This window comes from Nilaparvata lugens, chromosome 6 (assembly GCF_014356525.2).
Source record: "Nilaparvata lugens isolate BPH chromosome 6, ASM1435652v1, whole genome shotgun sequence".
NCBI classification, from domain to species: Eukaryota; Metazoa; Arthropoda; class Insecta; order Hemiptera; family Delphacidae; genus Nilaparvata; species Nilaparvata lugens.
In genome coordinates this window covers 14,124,130-14,146,692 of record NC_052509.1, presented here as the reverse complement: position 1 = coordinate 14,146,692, position 22,563 = coordinate 14,124,130, and the positions used below count along the sequence as shown (strand labels likewise).

General features: G+C 34.1%; 1 protein-coding gene across 7 annotated transcripts in view; it reads left to right on the top strand.

Moving 5' to 3' along the window:
• LOC111051241 (vinculin) overlaps positions 1-22,563 on the top strand; it is a 62,700-nt gene that overhangs the window by 19,024 nt on the left and 21,113 nt on the right. For 4 of the 7 annotated variants that reach the window (XM_039430160.1, XM_039430161.1, XM_039430166.1 and 1 more), the window contains 11 exons: positions 493-693; positions 2,037-2,261; positions 6,909-7,045; positions 7,863-7,993; positions 10,346-10,678; positions 12,305-12,502; positions 13,655-13,746; positions 16,050-16,122; positions 18,182-18,250; positions 20,057-20,104; positions 22,038-22,162. In XM_039430160.1, the coding sequence (XP_039286094.1) occupies positions 493-693; positions 2,037-2,261; positions 6,909-7,045; positions 7,863-7,993; positions 10,346-10,678; positions 12,305-12,502; positions 13,655-13,746; positions 16,050-16,122; positions 18,182-18,250; positions 20,057-20,104; positions 22,038-22,162 (1,632 nt within the window). The remainder of the gene's footprint in view (positions 1-492; positions 694-2,036; positions 2,262-6,908; positions 7,046-7,862; positions 7,994-10,345; positions 10,679-12,304; positions 12,503-13,654; positions 13,747-16,049; positions 16,123-18,181; positions 18,251-20,056; positions 20,105-22,037; positions 22,163-22,563) is intronic. The other 3 variants (XM_039430165.1, XM_039430164.1, XM_039430163.1) reach the window with 2 other exon arrangements.

Genomic DNA, 22,563 nt, shown 5'->3' with positions numbered 1-22,563 from the left:
TGAATTGTGCCATACTCAAGAGAGTATTATAGAATGGAATGGTATAAAATACGATAGATATTTATCATAAATTACACATCTAGAACAATGAGTGCCGGTAGCACAAATATGCCGGTTAAATTTCAATTGTGATTAATTCCACGAGAACCAATCAGAGAAGCCGTCTTATGAAAAAGGCCTTCTCTGATTGGTTCTCGTGAAATTAATCACGGTTAAAATTTTACCAGCTTTTGTGCAACCGGGCCAAATTTTTCTGCTAATAACTTTTTGATAACTTATTGAATATCTTCAACAGAGAAAAGTAACGTTATATCTGATTTTTTGCTAATGTTGAATATCTATTCTTTTTTTATTATCAAATATTAATTATTTTTTAGAATATTAATTATCTATTATATCCAAACTTTGCCACGTCAACAAAAAAAAATATTTCTATTGCACTTATATACTGCTATGTATGATAAATAACTCGTTTTCATTGTGTATTTGCAGGACTGGCTTGAAGACCCACTAGCGCTGCGAGGCGGAGTGGGCGAGAAATCAGTGAGGCAGATCCTAGAGCATGCAATGGCTGTGGCCGACCGCGCACTGCCCAGTGACCGCGAGAACATCAGGAAGCTGTGTTCGGATGTCACCACCATGACTGAGGCACTCTGTGAACTCAGGCAGGAAGGGAAGGGCACTACGCCACAGGTCAGTTTAAACCTCTGTTAATGAAATATAGAAAAGTTAATTATCAAATAGGAAATCGTTACTGTGTTGTTAATCCGTTCTTCTCCACTATTAATTTAAACGTAATATAAATAAACACTTTTGAAGTAGAATTACTTGATTTTTAGCAGTGACTTATGACTTATGCCTCGAACTGTTGTTGGTCTTCAGACTGAGGGAACGTTGTCACTGCTATGAAGTTAGTGCTTCCACTTCAAAAGTGTTTTTTATACAAAAGAGTTACCATGGAATAGACAGTTATTAGTTGATGAACTGAAGAAATTGATAACAAATTTGGAATTTAACCATTTTTCACATTCGTTTGAGTTTTTCAGTTTTACTGCATAGTAATTTGTAATAATGTGAGACTGGACTCATCAATCAACTAGATTTAGCTACTTTTAGTTTAAGTTAGGTTAGGTCATCCTTGATGGAAAAGCGTCTTTGTTGAGCTATCAATAAATTGTCTCACAAACATATTACTCATGATATAAAAAACTTGATATTTCGAATGCAAAAAAAATATTTGTAAGAAATAAATCACAATGTAAGTCAGCTACATTTCATGGAACAATATATCATGGAACAACCATTATGCCTCTATCTTATACAATAGGGTACAATATGGAATAAATACAATAAATGAATAAATGAATATTTCTTATTGTGCAATATGAAACAAATCAAATCTGTCACCAGATTTACAGCTCTTCATTCTTCCTACAATTCAAAATCTAACATCGATTGAGTTATCACGGTATTGTTTTGTTACGTTCTTTATTCCTATTATAATTTATCCTTTATTATCCTTCCCATTAATCAAGAACAAGCCCGGCGTGTTTGTGGAAACAACCCTCTTAGAAAACAGTCAAAATTCAATATTGATGGAATCTTTCCACTATTCCACCAGACACCATTTCTCACCATTCTTATAATGACCTCCACCTTTCTCTTTATTCAATAGTGACAGATATTAGTGACACTACAAATGGCACAAGACCACATATTTAGTCGAGATCTTGATAGAATACTTATTTTTGTCCTACTTATAGTCACTGGAAAACATACTTCAATATATTCTACTTGTAGTCCAGGAAATGAATACTCAAAAAAGGGTATAGATGGAAAAGTTTGGAAGGAAATTTTCACCCCAGTAGGGGTTGGGACTTTTGATAGGTTTATCTCCTCACCACCCTAAACAGAACTGTAAAAATTGTCTTCCAAACTTCTTCTCTATAACCCTTCGTTGCCTGGACTATTGAGCACTATAAAAGTGTAGTTATAATGAGGCACTTAATGACAGTATAATGCATGTGTTATTGTAGGCGGAAAGCCTAGCCCGCGGCATCCAGGAGAAGATCGGGTCGATTTGTCGTGCGGTGTCTTCTGCGGTGTCGAACATGGACAAGAGTGGCGCGCAGCTGATGCAGCCGGCGCACACGGTGAGTGGCCGCCTCGAGCAGGCCGAGCGCTGGCTGGCCAATCCGCAGCGAGACGACCGAGGCCTCGGGCAGCGCGCCATTGCGCTCATTGTCGACGAGGGCAAGAAGGTAGGCTCACGTTTCAAATTGTTTTGTTTTTTCAAATTGGTTTCTACGGATTTGACGCCTATAGTGAGGTCCACCTTATAATGGCAGTGATTGATTAGCAATGCAATGGTATAGCTATCCTTGTCTATCATTCAACAAAGCGGATAGCGCTATCTCTCTCTGCTTTTCTCTGTTGCCAGATCGTCTTTTAACAATGTAGGATTAATAATTTTTTTCTATTGGTCAATACTATAGCCATCTAGTATAAAGACTAATGAGCTTATTTTTTCTATCCTAAATTACTACTTGAAAAATTGAACAGTGAATTTCTCATTAGGAACTCTTACTACTATTGTTTGATTAATATGTACACTTATGACTGTACTATAGAAGCTAGATTCACTCAATCACTGCTCTGCTCTTTCACTGGACACTACTTGAACAAGCACTACACTAGTTCAAACGGTTTCCTCCTTTTGAGCCTCCGCACCAACCCTCCATTGTCTAGCAGGATTAATAATTAACAAAATATTTCATTTCAATTATGAAAATTAATTATGAAATTATTGAAAAATATAATTTCTTGTATGATAAAATATAATTGATTATTCTAAACGAGAATGAACTGTTGATATTACATCAATAAACCTGTATCAGCCTACGTCTATAGAAAGCATTGACAAGACAGAGGATCGGCAACGTTGTTGTCCTATCTTTCTTCACTGCTATTATAATGGGGACTTCACTATAGTGAGATCGGACTCCCCAACATATGTGCTCTATAATGAGGTCCACGTTATAATGGCAGTATTGGTTTAACATTGGTGTTGCTATCCTTGTCCATCATTCGACAAAGCAGATAGCGCTATCCTTTTATAGTTCCGCTACGTTGCCAGATCGTTTCTAAACAATGTCAAAGTATAATTAATTAACAAAATATTCAATCTCAATCGTGACAATATTTATTATTCAATTACTGAAAGACATATTTTCTTGACGAATAATATATAATTGATTACTTCAAACAAGAATGACCAGTTAATATTACATCAGATATACCGATATCATCACATAGAATAGAATAGAATATCTTTATTAGCCTCAATAGAATATGACAATTTGACATATATGCCAGTCAACACAATACAATCAATACAACACAATAAAAACAGGATTTATACAACACAACAATAAACAGCCACAGTAGGTACATTGGGCTCAAATTTGCCTTATTCATATGCTATAATACCTTATTATTTATTTCAAAATCCCTTGAATTAAACCTTTTTTCCATAAATTCTTTGACAGAGTAGAAGGAATTATTTACAAGGAATATTTCTAATACATTTCTAAACCTTCTGTAAATTAAGCTGCCTTATTCCAATGGGAAGTGTATTAATAAGTCTGATTGCGGCAATAGCCGGTATACCGGACATGTGGAGAGAAGGGAGGTCGATTATATGGAAAAAGTATCGACCACTTTAGATTTCGGAGGCTCTAGGAAGAAATGGGAAGATTGTATCGCTCAGAGCTGTGATAAACGATCCTAGCAACGATGAGAGAAGCGATGCTAGTAGGGAGTAGCGCTCAGCTTCTATCGACTGTTCATGCCGACAGTCGTGCTTAAAGCTTGATTCGTGAGTTCATGTATTGAAAAACCAATTTGTGTATGCTATAATGAGTGATTCTGATGAAGATTTTATTTTGCATCGAATACAGTAAAGCATTAACTAGGTTGTAGAGAACGTGAATATTATGCACATCCTATCAATGTGGAGAGGAATGTATTTGGGGAGTATCATCATTTGTATAAAGGTTCGAACCCACTAGAACGTATCATACCATGACCGTGCCCGTACCGACACATGCAAAAAAATATTCTTTGCATCATTTGGTATGTAATATACCCATTAGACCGTTCCGTCACCGGCCAAGCACGGAGCGTGCCATGCACGTCCAGGTCAACATTTGTCGGCCAGTATATTTTGTCTGTGACGGAACGCTCCTTGCATGGCACGTGACGCCTGCAAACCCCGTTGTAACCGCGCATGCACCGCGTTGGTAACCAGTTCACCGCTACATTCTCTTGCTAACTGACGCGTTCCCAACAACTTCTGACCGGGCATCATACGCGTATCATACGCGTACCATACGCGTAATGTACTGGCATAGAACGCTGTTGATCCGTTGTAGTGGGCATAGTTGTTATTTTACGTGCCTGGCATGGTCTGACACGGTCCGTGTCTGGTACGTTCTAGTGGGTTCGAACCTTAAAGATTTAAGACAGCATCCAAAAAATTTTTTTGACTATATGACAATGGGAATAGAAACTTTCGACTACATTTTGACGAGAGTTTCCAATAATCTCCAAAAGGACTGGAATAATTATCACATAAGTCCTATCATGGGAGAGGAGCGATTAATGCTAACATTAGGGTACAAGAAAGTTTATACAAGAAAGTTATATTCTTTGATAAAATAGAAACAATTGAATTTATTCTTGAAATGCATACATCAAGGTCTATATTATGTTTCATTATCATCATTGACAATAAGATAGAATTTTGTAATTGAATAAGAAATAGTTTAATAAAGTAAAGAAAATGTCACTTGCTTTCGAAACTCCACATATAAATCAACCCAAATCATGAAAAAAAATTGGTCCATGTTTGTACTTTGTATTCTACAACTCGATACTAGCTTCGAAAATGAACCGAGCCATTATCGATGCTCTTATCGATGGTCAGTACCCAAGATCGATTTTCATCGCAGCTCCGACATAAACAGGCCTATTAGAAAGCACGTTGGTATTATCTAGACGTTGCTAGAATCGCAGCTTCTATCACTAATCGCAGCTCCGACATAAACGTACCCTAACACCAAACGAAGCCCATGACCGAGTCTCCTGGAAGCGACTGACCCGCTACGCCGACCCCTCCTCAGTGGGAAAAGGCTGAGAAGAAGAAGAAGAAGATACTGGTATCAGCTATACTCTATAGAAGGCAGAGAATTGGAAATGTTGCTCTTCTATCTTTCTCCTTTGACATTATAACGTGGACCTCACTATAGTTATTTGTGCATCTTAGGACAAAATGATGAAACGTTTCTCTCTCTCTGAGGGAAACGTTCGTTATCCAAATGGTGTTTCCAATGACTGTGTTGATTTTATATGAACATTTATTTATTGATCAATCATGCACAAATCTGAACATGCCTAATCATTGAAGGCAAGAAGAAAAAGAAGAAGAAGGAAATGAAGAAGGGGATCATCATTCATAAACAATCAAAGTGATTGGAAAATGAAAGATTTCGCCGAAAAGGGGAATAATTACTGTACTTGTTCAATTGTTTGTCTCTTTTCTGTATAGGGCTACGTGTAATATAAATAGAAATAAAAATAAAAATCTCAGTACCCTTTTTTGAATTATTTTATCACATGTTTCAAGATTGATGCCATTTTCAAGTCTTGAAAATGAGATTTTAATTTTTATTTCTAGAGTATTATGATGTTAATAATATTTCAAAAATGACAATCTCCCATGTCAATCATTGTTTTTCATCTTAACTTATGCTATTTTGAATTCATCAAAATCTATTTATAATGCAATTATTCATTATTTCAGTTGTACTCATAATCTGAAAATTTATGTTTATCATAAACTGAACTTATAAGCTTACTAAAACATGCATTTTACTTTGTTGCTTCAAGGATCAGCGCAAGGTTAGTTTGAGTTAAGTCACATTCATATTTGCTGTTTTTTCACCCATCAGTATCTTGTTTGAATATGTTTCATTTTTTGTTCAATTTTGATCACCTCGTGAATGCTGCTCTCCATAATCTTTTTTCCAGTTTGTCAGAGATTTTGCAGCATATAATAATTCTATACTGTTTTATGAAGTTAACATTTACAATGTATTAATCATTACTTTTTTCACAAATATCAAGGTTGAAGTTTATAATTATATTTTTTCCAATAAATAAATAATGTACCAGACTTAAGTAAAGAATTTAGTAAAGAACTTACCCTACTACTTGTGCACCCTTTATAATAACAGACATACACGTTTCGAAATTTTGAGCAGTTTTTATCGTCTATGAATTATTTTCAACTCTCAAAATAGTTTTTGTAAGATAGACTACATTAAATTTAAATAAATCAATGACAGCTAGTATAGTCTGTGCAAGCCTTAGATTGGTACTTATGTGCAGATTTTTACTGAGTAGCTTAGTACTTATAAAGTACCTTGCTGCCATATAAAGCCCATGAGATAATTGTGTAAAAGAAGCCGGGAGCGTAGGTCATTTTGTTATAATCAACAGAAATACGGCAACAGTGCGCTCGCTCCTATTCTCGCAAGACATTACATGGTCATAAATCCCCGTGCTGCAATCGAAGGTTTGCACGGACTAAAATAATATCAGTAACACTTTATGTAAGTGAATAATTTTCAATAAAGTAATTATTGTTGTCAATAGAGATACAGTTCTTTTGATCTTGTAAAGCAATCCTAAATTCATTACAATATATTATTAATAAAAATAATCTATTGTATATAGACTATTAGTATAATTTTTGCTAATAATTAAAAACTTTAAAAATATAATGAAATCTAATTAATATTTTGATGAATTGAGTATTATTGTTTCAACATTTTTTATGCTGTAAGGTGGCCGATGGACTCCCTGGTGTGCAGAGGGCAGAAATTCTGACACTCTGTGATCAGGTGGATCGTCTATCAAGACAGCTGAGTGACCTATGCAGGAGGGGTATGGGAAATACACCACAAGCTCAGGAAACTGCCAGGTTAGTTATTTCTATTATTTTATTCATTATCTATATTTCTGTGTCTCCACCTTGTCATCCTCCGTCTATTCCTCCTCTCCTCCTTGTCCTCCTCCATCTTTCCCTCCTCCTTCTTCATCTTTTCCTCCTCTTTCATTACCTTGTCTTCCTCCTCATCCTCCTCTCCTCCTCCTCCTCCTCCTCTTCCTCCTCCTCCTCCTCCTCCAACTCCTCCGCTTACTCGTCCTTCTTCTCCTTCTTTTTTTCCTGTTCTCCTTCCTCGACCTTAAAGCTCCTCCTCTTTTCCTACATTCTTCTTCTCCTTCTACTTCTTCTCCTTCTTAATCTACTTCTTCTCTTCTTCTTCTTCCTCCTCCTCCTCTTCTTCTTCTTCTTCTTCTTCCTCTTCTTCTCATTGCTCTCTTTCTCTTACATCTTCCTCCTCCATCACCTCTCCTTAATCCAATTTTCCTGTTCCTTCTTATTTTACATCTTATCGTCCTGATCATCATCTTTCTCCTCCTCGTCCTTCTCCTCCTCTCCCTCATCATCTCACTCCTCCTGCTCGTCCTTCTCCTCCTCCCCATCCTCCTCTCCCTACTCCTCCCCCTATTCCTCCTTCCTCTTGATCTCTCCTCCATTGGCACAAGCATGTTACACTGAAAACTTTTCTATCAATTGTAAATATTGTCCCCAATATAATATTATGTTGATTTAAGATAGCGATTAATCTTTCAAATCCACCCCTTCCCACTTGTACTATCAAACTGAATGTTGCAGCTCATTCCGTTTTGTAAATAATTTTTTCTTCATTGACTTTACATTTTCCATTCTGCAGAGCTCTGTCGCAAAAACTGCATGAGCTGAAGGAGCGAATCCAGAACGCCGTCGTGAACAGAGTTGTTGAGGACTTTGTTGATATTGCAACACCACTCAAACAATTCACCGAGGCTGTACATGTGCCTGAAGGTATGATTCATATTTCATTCAGTATGAGTAAAGTATTCATTGTATTTATTCATTCATGTTCTATTAATATTCATCAAATCCCAGGACTTGGCTGATTCGATCGAAAGCTGGTGTAATTCAAATTTATTATGTGTAAACTCTGATAAAGTTCAGAACTTGACTATCAGTTAGAAGACTGACAAAGTCATAATAGAAGACTGACTATGAATGAGGAGAAAGAGACAAAGTTTCTGGGCTTCACACTTGACACTTGCCTTAGTTGGTCCCAGCATATTGACATTGTTGCTAGCAAGCTGAATAAGGGAGTCTTCTTAATTAGAAAACTGAGGTCATATGTCAGTTTGGATATTTTAAAGGTGATTTATTATGCTCACATCAATTCTCATCTGTCATATGGCACCATACTTTGGGGTTCCAGAGCTTACAGTGGTAGACTTTTTAGAATACAGAGAAAGGCTATCAGACTGATTTGTGGACTTTCTAAGCGAGCACAGTGTGATGAGCATTTTAAAATTCTGGGAATATTGACACTACCTTCAATATTTGTTCAACAGAGCCTTATTTATGTTAAGGAGAATTTGGAGAAGTTTGTGGAGCAGGGGGTAGTTCATAGCCATAACACTAGAAATAGGGGTAATTTGACTACTTATCGGTATACCTATTCTAGTACACAGAAAACATTCTTATTTTTATCAATAAAATTGTTTAATTCACTTCCTGAAGATCTTAGAAATATGGAGAATGGAACTTTTTAAATTCATATGAAACAGTTTCTTAGCAGCTAACCCTTTAAACAAGATTGAAGATTTTTATACATTAGCTAGGAATATTCGGTTATAAGTTGAAAATCAGGTGACATATTATCATAGGTTACTGATAGTGTAACCTACTGATTTACTGATGTAATATATTTTTATTTTGTATCATGTTGTATATATTTGACACTTGTATTGTATCTGATGACCTCAGATATTGCTGCAATAAAGATTCTATTCTATTCTATTCATCATTACTACTGGAAAGGCATGCCCATAGAATGCTATCAATCTAGTGTCGCTTGCTGACCTTTTTCACGTTGTTAATCATTCATTAATCCTGAAGTCATGTTTCTTTCCATTTTAAAGTTTTCACTTTTTTACTTGACTGTAAGCTCTTCTCATCAAAGACGCAGGGTCAATACTCCGAAAATATTTTCAAAAAATACGATTTAGAAATATTTTTTCTACAACTGCGCGTAAAAAAAGAATTTACATACTCAATTCTCCTCGTAAAACAGCTTATTTCTGAGGAGAATCTACTTTTTCGCTCGCTAACCATCCGCGCATGCGTAGAAGAGTTTCTTTACGCTCGCCAATCAGCTGATGGTAAGCAGCTCGCCAGAGCAGCTTGTCAGATCTTAACCTAAAAAGTCGGTAATTGTAACTCCGCCGATATAAGTAATTTAACAGGTTTGGGCAGTTGTAGAAAAAATTTTGTATGTAATTCGCGCGTAATGCTTCTTTATCGCTCTTGCAAAATTGTTTTGCGCGAGCGATAAAGTCGCGCATTACGCTCTTAATACATAAATAGCTATTTTTCTCATAAAGTATTTGCTATTATTTTTCCATCAACTGTACATTTCATTTTTTGTTGGGACAAATTTTTACTTGCACAATTATGTGTGCAAGTGAAAATTTAACGAAAACTGATGAAGGTTTTACTACAATCTCATTCTCAAGCCTGTTCAGTTTTCAATTGATAAAATAGTGTTCTTTTCATTCCTAAATATCGCTACCTGTTGCGCTTGTTGATTATCCTCCTTTTCACAGCAAAAGCATTGATGAATGAAAGAAGCAAAATTCATTTTATTTATAAAATTTATCATTCAAATATATACTTATGGCTGGTATATAATTACAATGATCGGCAAAAAGTGTTATCCGCTATAATTATTGTAAGAGAAGGCTGAGAATCAAATTCAAAAACCGATCCGCTATAATTATTGTAAGAGAAGGCTGAGAATCGAATTCAAAAACCGATCTATCATGTAGTTTGAAATGAAATAATATGTTTTAAATAAAAAAAATGTGTTTAAAAATCATTTTTTTAGAGCTTCAAACGCTGTTTCTAATAATTTGATACGGTATGCTACCAAAAGCATGACAAAATGTTATTTTCGTTGATTAAATATTAAGAGTGCATTGCAGTCTACCATATTGAAATATGTTCCATAAGATCAATTTAATTTTTTGGCAAACATTAGATAGCTCTCTTATTTAAGGACAGAAATTCTTGGTCTATGTGTCATTGAAAAGAGAATTCAATTTTCAAGAGCAATTTCTTTTTAATTTGTAAATTGAATTTGACTGGCAGGTACGCCAGGTCGTGACGTAAACTTCAACGACAAGGCGGCGGCGCTGAGCGACTGGTCGCGGCGGGCGGCGAGAACAGGGCGCCTGGTGGCGGCGAGCGGCGGCGGCGGCAACAACAAGAAGCTGTCAGAGGCGCTGGCAACGGCGGCCGGCCGCGTCGAGTCGCTCACGCCACAGCTGGTGAACGCCGGTCGCATCCGACTCAACTACACGCACAGCAAGGCGGCCGATGAACACTTCAGCAACCTCAGCGCACAGTATGCCGACTCCGTCAACCAGGTGCGCGCGCTCTGTGACGAGGCTGTCGATGCCGAGCATTTCATCAAGATATCTGGTGAGACAGTAATGAAATTATATAATTATCAAGGCGGCAGATGCCGAACATTTTATCAATAAATGCACTTCGCTTGAAATGAATCCGCTTGCTGTGTGTATCTGATGAGACTAAATTAGAGAATAAAACTGGATTCCCACACATCAGTAACAGTGTACAAGTACAGTACAGTGAAGTATTTACATGAGTTTTGGTGGAACTCAAGAAAATTTAAATGCGCCGTTAAAAACTGGATCACAACTGGAAGACAATATAGAAAACATAATTTCGAACAATATGTGAGCTCACTTACCCAATGTATTTGCACCCCCACTCTAAATTTGATTGTATTATTACTAAACCTGCTCTAGAACAGTGGTTTCCCATAGTTGAGTAGGCTAATTTCCGAAAAAAATGCAACCTATTTATATTTGTAGTGAATTTCATATATTGTATTTTTGAATATTATGTACATTTTATTGATTGTTTATTTATATATTGATGGAAATAAAATGTATTATTTGTATTTGTAACTATTCATACCCGCTCGGCCGGGCTGAGTGGAAATAGTCCCATTAGAACTCATAAGAATTATATTTCCATTGTACTGGACATGGTGGGAATTCACCGAAAAAATATCACTTTCCTCCATCTACAATTTTAAGTCTTATTTTACTCCCTGAAACACTATAATAGGAAGATTTCTCTCGCTAGGTATTAGCTATCCTAAAGATAGTTTCTTTCAAGACTTTCATTCCAACTTGAACTATTGGTATATAAAAATAATCTTACTATGATTCACTTTTACAACTAACTTGTAAAGTTCGGGCGTGCCTTACCTCTTCCTGGAGAACTGCCTGCATGCTGAAAATGAGTTTCAGTACCTAGAAACACATCCGGATTTGACAAGTTAGTTGTAAAAGTGAAAAATTCAATTTAATTCGAATCAATTTTATTTTTAGAAAAACGTAGAAAAATACATTGAATTTCTCTGAAAATTACTCTTTCAATATGGAATTTCTGTATTACATAATCTATTTACTATGACTATTCATCTAATGCTACTATATTTTGAAGTGAATTTCAATTATATTGACTGTTTCATAAATATATTCATGTGCTTCCTGTTTCATATTCAAGAAGTAACGTATATCTGCTGTTAACTACCATAAAAAGGTGTTGTAAACTGCAATTGGTAATACTTTATTTCTTGAAATTCTTATTGTTTTTATGGCTTCAAATTCTCTTTTGAGAGTTGTAAAGAGCAGCCATTCTTAATTGCATAACATAAATGGGGGTTGTTTCTCAAAAACGTTATTTAACATTATCCATCAAATAGAGATATCCATAATAATAGATCTTAAGTGCATTGTATTTCATTCGGTTAACCTCAGTAAACTGACTTGAAAAACTCGCGTTATTATCATCTATAATAATGAAACGAAATTCAACCAAATTTAAAAATAGGCGAGTCACAATAGATCGTAGAATCTAGCAATAAGAAAACTCATGTGTTCAAATTTGTAAGCACAATATGTTTCTATTATGCTTTAACATTACCAATTTAAATCTGTAGGGTGCTAAAAATGAAATGCACAATGCCAGTCTAGTACAGTGAAATTACTTACTGTTGTTCCATGATTGCAGAGGAGCAAATGCAGAAGTACACGATCCTGTGCGAGGATGACATCCGCAATCACGAGCCGCAGAAGTTCGTGGAGCACACGAAGGCGATCGCGCGGCTCGCGAACCGCGTGCTGCAGGTCGCCAAGCAGGAGGCTGACAACTCGGAGGATCCCGCATTCATCGCCAACGTCAACCGCGCCGCCGACATTCTCAGATCTGGTCAGTCATAAAACCATTCTCTTATTTTGTAACATTAATTAATTAATCCTACTAGTAGCCCAATAAGTTGGACAACAAATCTCTCTCGGATGGTGAGGGGCCTGCTTTATATAGAATTCATTGCTTTTTGAGGCAATAAAGATACTTTTCATACTTGAAAAATACAAAACATAGAAAATATAAAACTAAATATAAACATAGGCCTTTTTGTAACTAAATAAATATTTCATTTTCATAAAGTAGATACAATAATAAATAATTACCTAAATTGAATAATTATTATTAAACGAAATTCTATTTAAATGCTGTAAATCACCCCGAAGACCTCTGCTACTGCAAATATTGACAACAGGGTAAACAGCTAGATGGAAATTCGATGAGCATATTTGATTCTATTTCCATCTGTACCTAAATTGACTCGGTAAGTCCATAGAGAAAAGATAGCATAAGAAGATATCCCATGGTTTAGAGCGTTTGTGTTCCAAATTTCACTGTTAAATCTAGCCGATAATCCTAGTATTTATTTTTGGTGAAGCTATGTGACGATGGTAGTCTCTCTTGCTGTGTCATTCTTACCATAGAGAAACGATAGCATATTAGATATCCCATGGTATAGGACGTTTATGTCGCAAGTTTTACTGTTATCCCAAGCCGATAGTTCACATAGTTCTTTCCTATGCAGCTGTGTGACGCTGGTAGTCTCTCAAATTGTTCCGTTCATACACTATCACCCCAACAAAACAGTAAAAATTGACAATAATCGACAGTAATCGGCTTGAGATAACAGTAAAAGTTGCGACATAAATTCCCTATACCATGGGATATCTACTTACGCTATTGTTGTTTCTCTATGTTCTTACCCTCTCCCCCGGCTAAATCAATGTCAATTCAATTTATTCACAACACACAGAATTACTATGAGAAGAAACAAAATAAAATAATTACAATAACAGTAATAATAAAAATTTAACACAAAAGATATTACTGATGAAAAATCTTCAGTTTAATGGAATTTTAAGCTATTATTAATACAATGATATTGATAACTATTTCAATTACTTTATATCAGGCATATTATATCATATTTTATTACATTATGAGTCTACTCATTGTCAGTTTTTTAATCTAATTTTATAATTAATTATGTTTCAGAAATAACAAACATGGTTCAAGACGCGAAGGCAGTTGCAATGAATACTCACGACCACAACGCTGTTGCTAGGTGGAGAGATGCTAATCATGCTGTATGTATTTATTGTTCAACTTCCTACTTTTATTCTTAAGATTCTTCCACTTTCCTTTCTTAATAAAAATTTTTATTACTGGTGCAAAATTTTAGTGAAAAACATGAAAAACCCAATACATAACCTATAAACTTGGATGTAATAGGAAATGACATTGGGTAATACGGCAAGGCAAAACATCCGAAAGGATCTCTCTGCCGAAAAAGTCATATTAATAAATAATTACTGGTATGCACTCTTATTGCAAAAAGATTATTCCTCGATACTATGCGTTGTGAAAAACTTTGTTCCTTACAAACTACAATGCGATCACAGATCTATTTTTTTCTTGTGAAATTACCGACCTCAGAATTTTGATTGTGAATAGAATAAAAGGTTTCTATAGCTTATCAAATTCCACTTGTACTATGTAGTCATGTCAAATGGTCGTTTTTCAGGAAACAGCCCCGACAGAATTTTTCTCAACGGCTCTATATGTACTTTGGGGCGCTGAATTCGAATATGAAATTTGCCAAAACCCCCCAAAAACCCCTAAAATTTCGGACTATTTTAAATTTTTCATTTAATCTACAAAATTAAAGATGATAAATTTCCAATAAATTGAGTGGTCGCGCAGGATTCTACTATTTTTGGTTCCGGAGCTATGAATTTTTAAAAATTATGCAAACTTCTACCACTATACAACTTGGATATTTTTCTAGTATAGATAAAAAACCACACATCACGTGAAAGAACAATTCCTAAGGATTAATTATTAATTCTGAACAGGATTCCTTAGTAATTTTCGAATTTAATAGTGGGGGGAGGTGGAATACTCCCAAAAATAGAAAATCATGTCCTACAGCTAAAATACAAATTTTTCATTATAATACCTTTTCAAGGCCTTCCTAACAAAAAATACATATTTCGGATGAAATCATCTCACGAGGGTCATTTTCTATAAGAATCACTCGTTAGAATGCTATTTTTTATCTGAAGTGTTTCACAAAATACGCAACTTCGAATATGCGAAAAATTTGTGATTGAATTGAATTGAAAAAATCTTTATCAATAAATGTTTTATTTTCTAAATAACAGTTGTCAGCATTTAATTGGAAGCATTGGTGTTATTTTCAAAAAAATGCTGATACTTTAAATTAAATCTCACTAATTACAAATTAAACTCGAATAATAATATACGAGAGAAACCAATCATTTTATCCACATTATACTCTAAATTATAATAGTTCATACCTGTAAAAACGTTGGTTAAACGTCAAACTTGACATCAATTATTTCAATTTTCATAGATCCATTTTCAAATTGAATTGTAATCTATGTGTCATCTCATTTATGCTGAAGCCATGCTATCAAAGTTCATGAATAGGCAATGAACTAAAATCGACATCTAAGACTGAATCTAATCAAGTTAAAATTAGGATCTTCAAAAAATCCATCAGATTGTTATTGAGCTGTTCAATAAATTGTCTAGCCGTTTGTGCTAAGATGAAAGATTTTGTGTGTTGTCGAGACTGTTACGTGGAGGTTAGTGTTTAAATTTCAGTTGGTTTTTTATAATTCTTTATTGCTCCAACCAATCCCAGTTCAACAAATATTTTAGCTTTTATGTGTTTAATAGATGAAACACTTGACATTGTTGTATGTGGAATATATATACTGTAGGCTGTGTTAAAATGCTCTCATCAGTTTTGGTAAATATTCAGGGTATGGACTAATAAGTTGTACTGTATTATTAGAATCATATAATTGGGAAAATGTATCTCAATTTATATCTTATCGAAAACATTGCTTTTAACTAATGTTTTATTTCAAAAATTTTGTTTTAAATCATGTTTCATCTCTTAATATGAGTTTTAAATAAATATAATGAAAAATAAAAATCTCAGTACCCTTTTTAAAATATTTTGTCACAACATATTTCACTTATTCAACATTTTTTATCACTTGAAAATGGCATAAATGTCCGAAACATGTTTTGATAGAATATTTCAAAAAGGGTACTGAGATTTTTATTTTTCTTTATATTTATATTACAAGTAGCCCTATACAGAAAAGAGAGTTTTAAATAATATGAATAATTCTAGAATGGGTCTACTCAAACATATAAATAGCATATTTCAAACTCTAGTTTTCATCTTTAGATCAAAGATTTTCTCTCAACTGGAGTTTTATCAATTTAAAAAATCTTGCTTTCCTTGTCTTTCTATCATAGATGAGAGAAGTTTAGTGGACTTTTATATGTTTCGCATTTCCTGTAACGTTTTTTTTTCTTGAATAAATATCAATTAATTCTCAAATTTCAGTTGCTGAAATCAGTTGGCAGAGTAAGATCAGCAGTGACCGTTGTACCAGACATCTATAAACTCAGGCTGAACGGTGAGTAGCTTAATTTTTGCAGCTTCTAATGCTCCATTCATAAGCTATGAGCTTGTCGTAGGCTTAAATATTATTCAAAAACTATTTCAAGCTTTGAAAAATATTAAATCAATCAACTTTCATAGGCCTACTATAACTCTGTTAATTATATACAGTATATTATTTATTATATCAAATGCATAAATAGTACATAACTCACTTTGAATCTTGAATGATCAAGCACCAATAACACATATTTGTTGTACATAATAAAATCAGGATCTCTTAATAAAAAATGTCATCTGTTTGTAATATAAGCAACTAAATTTTCCATTTATATTGTTAAATAAGCTATCATTTTTAAAGATATATAAATATTCGCTTTTGTTATCAATACTTTAAGCCAGCTCGGCGTGAAATAGCTCAATGCTGTACGGTAGACAAGTTGCAAGAAATTGTCTAATTGACTACAATTTTTCTCTTTAGTTTGTAAATATTGATGACACTAGAACTGAAATCACTGTCACTGCTATTAGCTATACTGACGTCTGCAATTCAACTATTAACTATACAATATTTTCTAAATGCTACTTCTCAGATTTATATTTGTGCCATTCTCAAAATGAGCTAATATTTTTGTGTTGTTTTAGCTTTCATCTTATAATTTAGCTTTCTATCCAGTTGACAATATTACGATTTCAGGAGTCCTAAAGGTGTCTTATCCTGAGTTCCTGGTAGCATTAGAATCCAATCTCTTTCGATCAATATTCAATATGATTTATGCCTCTTTAATTTAGATGCAATTTCACCTGACTCATCTCATGTACAGATACATTATTTTATCACGTTACAAAGTTAGAAGCTGTAACGTAAGTTGGCAAAATATTGAAATCAGTTTGAACTTTTCTGAAAACACAAATTGAAATTATCAACCACTTTTATTAAAAGCAGAATACTTATTAAAAGTGGTTGACTATTTCAAGTTGTGTTTTCATTATGGAAAAGTACCACAACATCACACACATTTGTAAGGTTTGAACTGTTCAATATTTCAACGACTATGGTAACCTGTGGATAGAATAATTGTCCATCACGTCAATGAAAATAACTTAATGTTAACTGCCATCAATATTTATTTATATCCTGTATTGAAATGCATTTTAGGAATAATCGTGAAATACCTAATACAAAACATTAAGTAACTCATTTTATAATTAAATTACTATGGTGGATGATAACTCGTTGTTAACTTAAATAGGCTATAGTTAACTTAATAATTTCATCACTTACTCTGATACACTCATTAAATCGGGTTGGAAGGTTGATTGAGTCAGCATAAGATCACTAATCAACTTAATCTAACTATAACTAGCTCAACTATACTACAATAGGGAAAACATGGTTGGAGTTGGCAGGACTCAATAACTGGAGCTTAACGTACTCACACAACAACAAATATAATGGAAGCTGGACATTGAGTACGTGGATATTTCTTCAAGTCATGCACAAAATTTTGCAATTTCCTTCTCATTCACTCATTTGCCATTCAAAGTTAACAGTAATATCCAGATGTAGTCATCAAAGAAAACAAGAAAAAGTATTCTCAATACTCGGTTAGCTTGTGTTTTAAACTTCTCCAGGCTTAACTTTCTGCCTTATATTAGTTTTCCCTGCTTAGTAGCTGACAGTTTAGTCAATGTTGAGTTGCTGAGCCAATTTTAGTGACTGGCTTATTTTTGGTAGAGATTTTAGTGATGCTTTATCGCTAATAACCATATCATTAGTATCGGCGAGTGTTTATTATCACTAGCTAACGAACGCTAGTGACATTATAGTCACTAATCCATGTGACGAGTGTGTTTCGTAAACAATTTCAGTGAAATGCTGTCATTAATAAGAAAAATTTAGTGACAGGTGTGAGTTTGATAGAAATTTAGTAAATGTTGTCACTAAGGAGTGGCATTCAGTGACAGGTGTGAGTTTTTTAGAGATTTCAGTGAACTTGTATCACTAAAGAGTGACATTTAGTGACGAGTGTTGGCTTCTCTGTAGAGATTTGGTGGATTTGTTACTTTTTTAGATGACTTGGACAGAGAGATTTTGCCGGAATTCCCCCCTCCGCCCGCACCCATAGCTTATGCACAACAAGGTAACTCGCTTTATTAACATACTAAATAGTTACTTGATTTGCTTGAAGTTTTTGAAATTACTGGAGTAATTTCCGAAATTACGTTGTCAAGTGATTGGATTTATTTCTCAACTTTTCAAGTGTTTGGACTCACTACTATGTATTTACTGATGAATGATGATAAAAAATCACCATCATTTATGTCTGAATAAGAGTTAATCCACTATAATACTGAAATGAAACTTTGAATGCCATCAATGGAATCTAAAGATTCTATCAAGTGTTTTTCTGTGATATCATAAAACAATCTTGTTTGATTCAATCTTTTGATTCAAAACCTTGAAAATTATGCAAGAGTTAATTTTGAAATCAATGCATGAACTAATAATTTCCAAGCATTAATCATTTACAACCAAAACAATAAATATTGATCGAAATTCGTCCATTTCCATGACAAATTGAGTAGTAGCTCCAATAAAACACATTATTAAGTTACCTAAGTTCAAAAATTGCCTATTGAATTCCAAGTGATATGGGGTACTTATTTGTTTCTGGGTTTTATTTGTATTTTTATTGTATGCCTGTACTGTTTTTTTTCAATACGGCAACAATGTTTTGAACTGCGATAAAAAGCATTGATTCCCGTATTAAATTATTCTCATAAGATCAACTTACTGCTGAGTATCTTGAGTAGTATTTGAAAAAAGAATATGATGATACAACTGCAGTTTTTAAATTAAAAAGCGGTTTGAGACCTCTGTACTAATTCACCTGTATGAATTAGTAGTTAACAATCTCATTTCAGTTATATTTTCATAATATATCTGGCTTTTTTATGCGTGAGTCATCTCAAAAGTAAGTTGCACTATTAAATAAAAAATATAATAACGCACATTGTTTGTTTAAGAAGTTATATTTGGGAAACTACATGTATCAGTTATTTTTCTACATAATCTCCTTTAATTTCAATACATTTTTGGTATCGTGGTATAAGTTTTTTTAATCCAGTGTCATATCATTCTGCCGCCAAACTGGTTAGCCATGTCGGAACTTCTTGTATGAGATTTCCTTCGTTTGCAAAGCGTCTTCCCCCAAGGTGTTGTTTCAGCTGTGGAATCAGATGAAAATCGCCTGGAGCGAGATCAGAGGAGTATGGTGGGTGTCCGAAAACATCCCATCCAAACCCTTCAAGCATTGTGTCTTTTCGACAATGTTCGGGATGCGTGAAGTGGATGGGCGGCCGCTTCGTTGTTCGTCGTGTGTCGTGTGCCTTCAATAAATGATTGGCGCGAACGAGAAACCATTGGCATCAACATAACGTTTTCACCGTACACACTGCACAACTCACGATGAATTTCAGTTGCATTTTTATTGTTTCTCGTTAAAAAACGAATAATACTGCGTACTTCGAAATCGGCGGTAGAAGTAAGTGGTAGTAGCTCCTTAGTGGTTTGGTTGCAACTGACAAATAAGTCATGGCGGCCTCTTAGAAATTTTACAGTGCTATCACAACACCCAGACTCTGCGAATGCCAGACGTCTCCTGCCAACTGCGCGGATATAAAAATAGTGCAACTTACTTTTGAGATGACCAGAGTAACTCAACATTGTCTTATTAATGATAGAATTTGTATAGATTATAATTTTCTAAATAATGTTGTAATTTAGGTTTACTCAACTTTTTCAGGTTTTTTAACATTGGAAATTAGAGTGGATTTAGATTTCACTAATGTTAAAACTATAATCTAGTTGGAGAATTAATTGAGTTGTGGTGCGTGAGGAGTGGTTTTGGCTAACTAACATTATTTTGCAATTATCATTTTTACAGACGATTCGCCGTACCAGATGTTCAATGATAATCTCTATTTGGAAAAAGGTACTAACACTGTCATCATCTCATCAATCTTATTCAAAATTCAGTGACTAATTTTCATAGTAGTTTGGTAAAGTAGTGGATATTAAATCTTGCTAATAACTCAATTTCGACATAACATTACATTACAAATACAGTATAACAATATTTTCAGGTAAAGTATTCTGAATTTTTTTGTCTTTGACCAAAGCGAGAATTTATTTGTCTATAGATGAATTTTCTATTATCTATGAACTAGGTAATCAGGATAAAACTGCACTGTTGAAAAACATCCAGAGTATATTATTTTGTAAGTAATACTAAATAGCATTTGTAAGAGAAAAGATAGCATAGAAGATATTCCATGGTATTGGACGTTCATGTTCCAAATTTCAAGCCGATTTATTGTCAAGTCAAGCCGACTACTGTCTATTATTACTGTTCTGGCCGGATGAGAGTGTAAGAACGTCACAGTATGAGAGACTACCAGCGTCACATAGCTTCACGAAAAATAAGTACTAGGACTATCAACTTGAGATAACATTGAAAATTGAAACATAAACACCCTATACCATGGGTTTATCTTGTTGTGCTATATTTTTTCGATGGTAATACTTGATCATCTGCCCATTCCACTTGATGACGGTTCTCTGTCGAGTTACTAATCTCAGATAGTTATTTACACAACTATCGTACTGTATAGTAAAAGATATAGATTTATAATTTTTACGTTTTCTCTGATGTTTGTACATAACTTTGAAATTGTAAATTTCTCATAAACATCTTCATTTTGTCCAACTTATATTGAGATTATAGGAAATTTTGAATTGAAACAGCTAAATAAAACAATATTTATTATGTTATATCAATACAAAATTTTCTTCAATTCTAGTATACTTTCTATGAAAATATACTATAGTATTCCCTCTAGAAAAGCGTTGAATAAGCTCATATTGCTATTGACCTTGCTGCTTTATTCAAATGATTCTCTTCTTGCATGATGTACAAAACTGCTTTAACTGAATTGTCATAATGATTTTCATCATGTTTTTTAAAATAATAATGCTTTGAACAAATCTAGTTGATATTTTATTTGTATAGTTGTATCTTGTATGTATATATGCAAAGCTCTTGAAGTGATTCATGCCATTCCGAACTGTGATGTATACACACACAATTTTGTACTCTAATACTGACTGCAGTGAATTACAGTAAATAATTCTAATGTAAGAAAGCAGACAAATAATTGTTCATAGTGCTAAACCTGTATTGATGATAGTATGGACTATTCAAAGACATTTGAATTATCATGATTGAAAATTAATTATCTCAGATGATTATTATATATGGTTCAAAATATATTGAATAGATTATTATTACTGATCTGATCTGATACTGATCTGAATTTTAATAATAAAAATTATCATTATTACTGACGATCTTATTATCAATGATAATAAGATTACTCATATAGTTTAAGCCTGATGTGAATATTCTAGTTGTGGAGCCTTATTTTATTGTTATAACTAGGTAGGGTAGGTACTAAAGAAAATGACCTAATCCATTAAAGCAAGCTAGGTAGAGGAGTAGATTCAGAATTTTCGAGATTAGTTTACGAGGTTCACATGAGAGGCTCAAATTTCACAAGGTTATAATAAAAAGATTTTAGAATGATTATTTCCAACCCACACTATAAAAATAAACAAGAATTGAGTATGTATTTTAATGTCAGATGAAACATTGAATAGTTGATATTGATAAAAACACTTCACTTATATGGGCTACTTTTGAACAAATTAATAAAAACAATATTAAAACTATTTTTTTCTAACTATTTTAAAGTTTTTTAAAAAATAAAGGGTACTACAAGATTTTTATATTGTTTTTATTAATTTGATATTGATAATATATTCTAATTCTTTGGTTATTATTGACGGTCGGAACTGTGCATTTGCAGAAGTGGCTCCACCGCGACCCCCCCTGCCCGGAGGCGATCTACCCCCTCCCCGTCCACCCCCACCAGAGACAGACGACGAGGATGACATGTTCATGCACGCGCCGCAGCCCAATCAGCCGATCATGGTAATTTATTCCTGTTTTTAACAAAAAAGTCTCATAAATTGTTAATAGGTGTTAAAAGCCTCGGTTGGTGGCGGTGACGCAATCTAGCTGGCTGGCCACTGCGCACACATTTCTTGACCCCTACCGTTTTCATCTAAATACCGTGGTGGCTACCACAAATGGTTGATTGATTCTTTGACATGCAATGTTCTAATTGATGGGAATTTTCAGCCTCCTCTTAGCAACGTTTTCATTCAACTGGATTCTAAGAGTTTTTTTAACTTGGATAGTGTGTTGTGTGATGGTTTGGAACTGCCAGACGCAACTGTGTCACTCCCATTAATGTATGTACAGTACTACGTTAATTTTCTCAAATTTTAAGAGTTTATTAGGCTGAATTGATAAGTCAATTATAGTTGTTT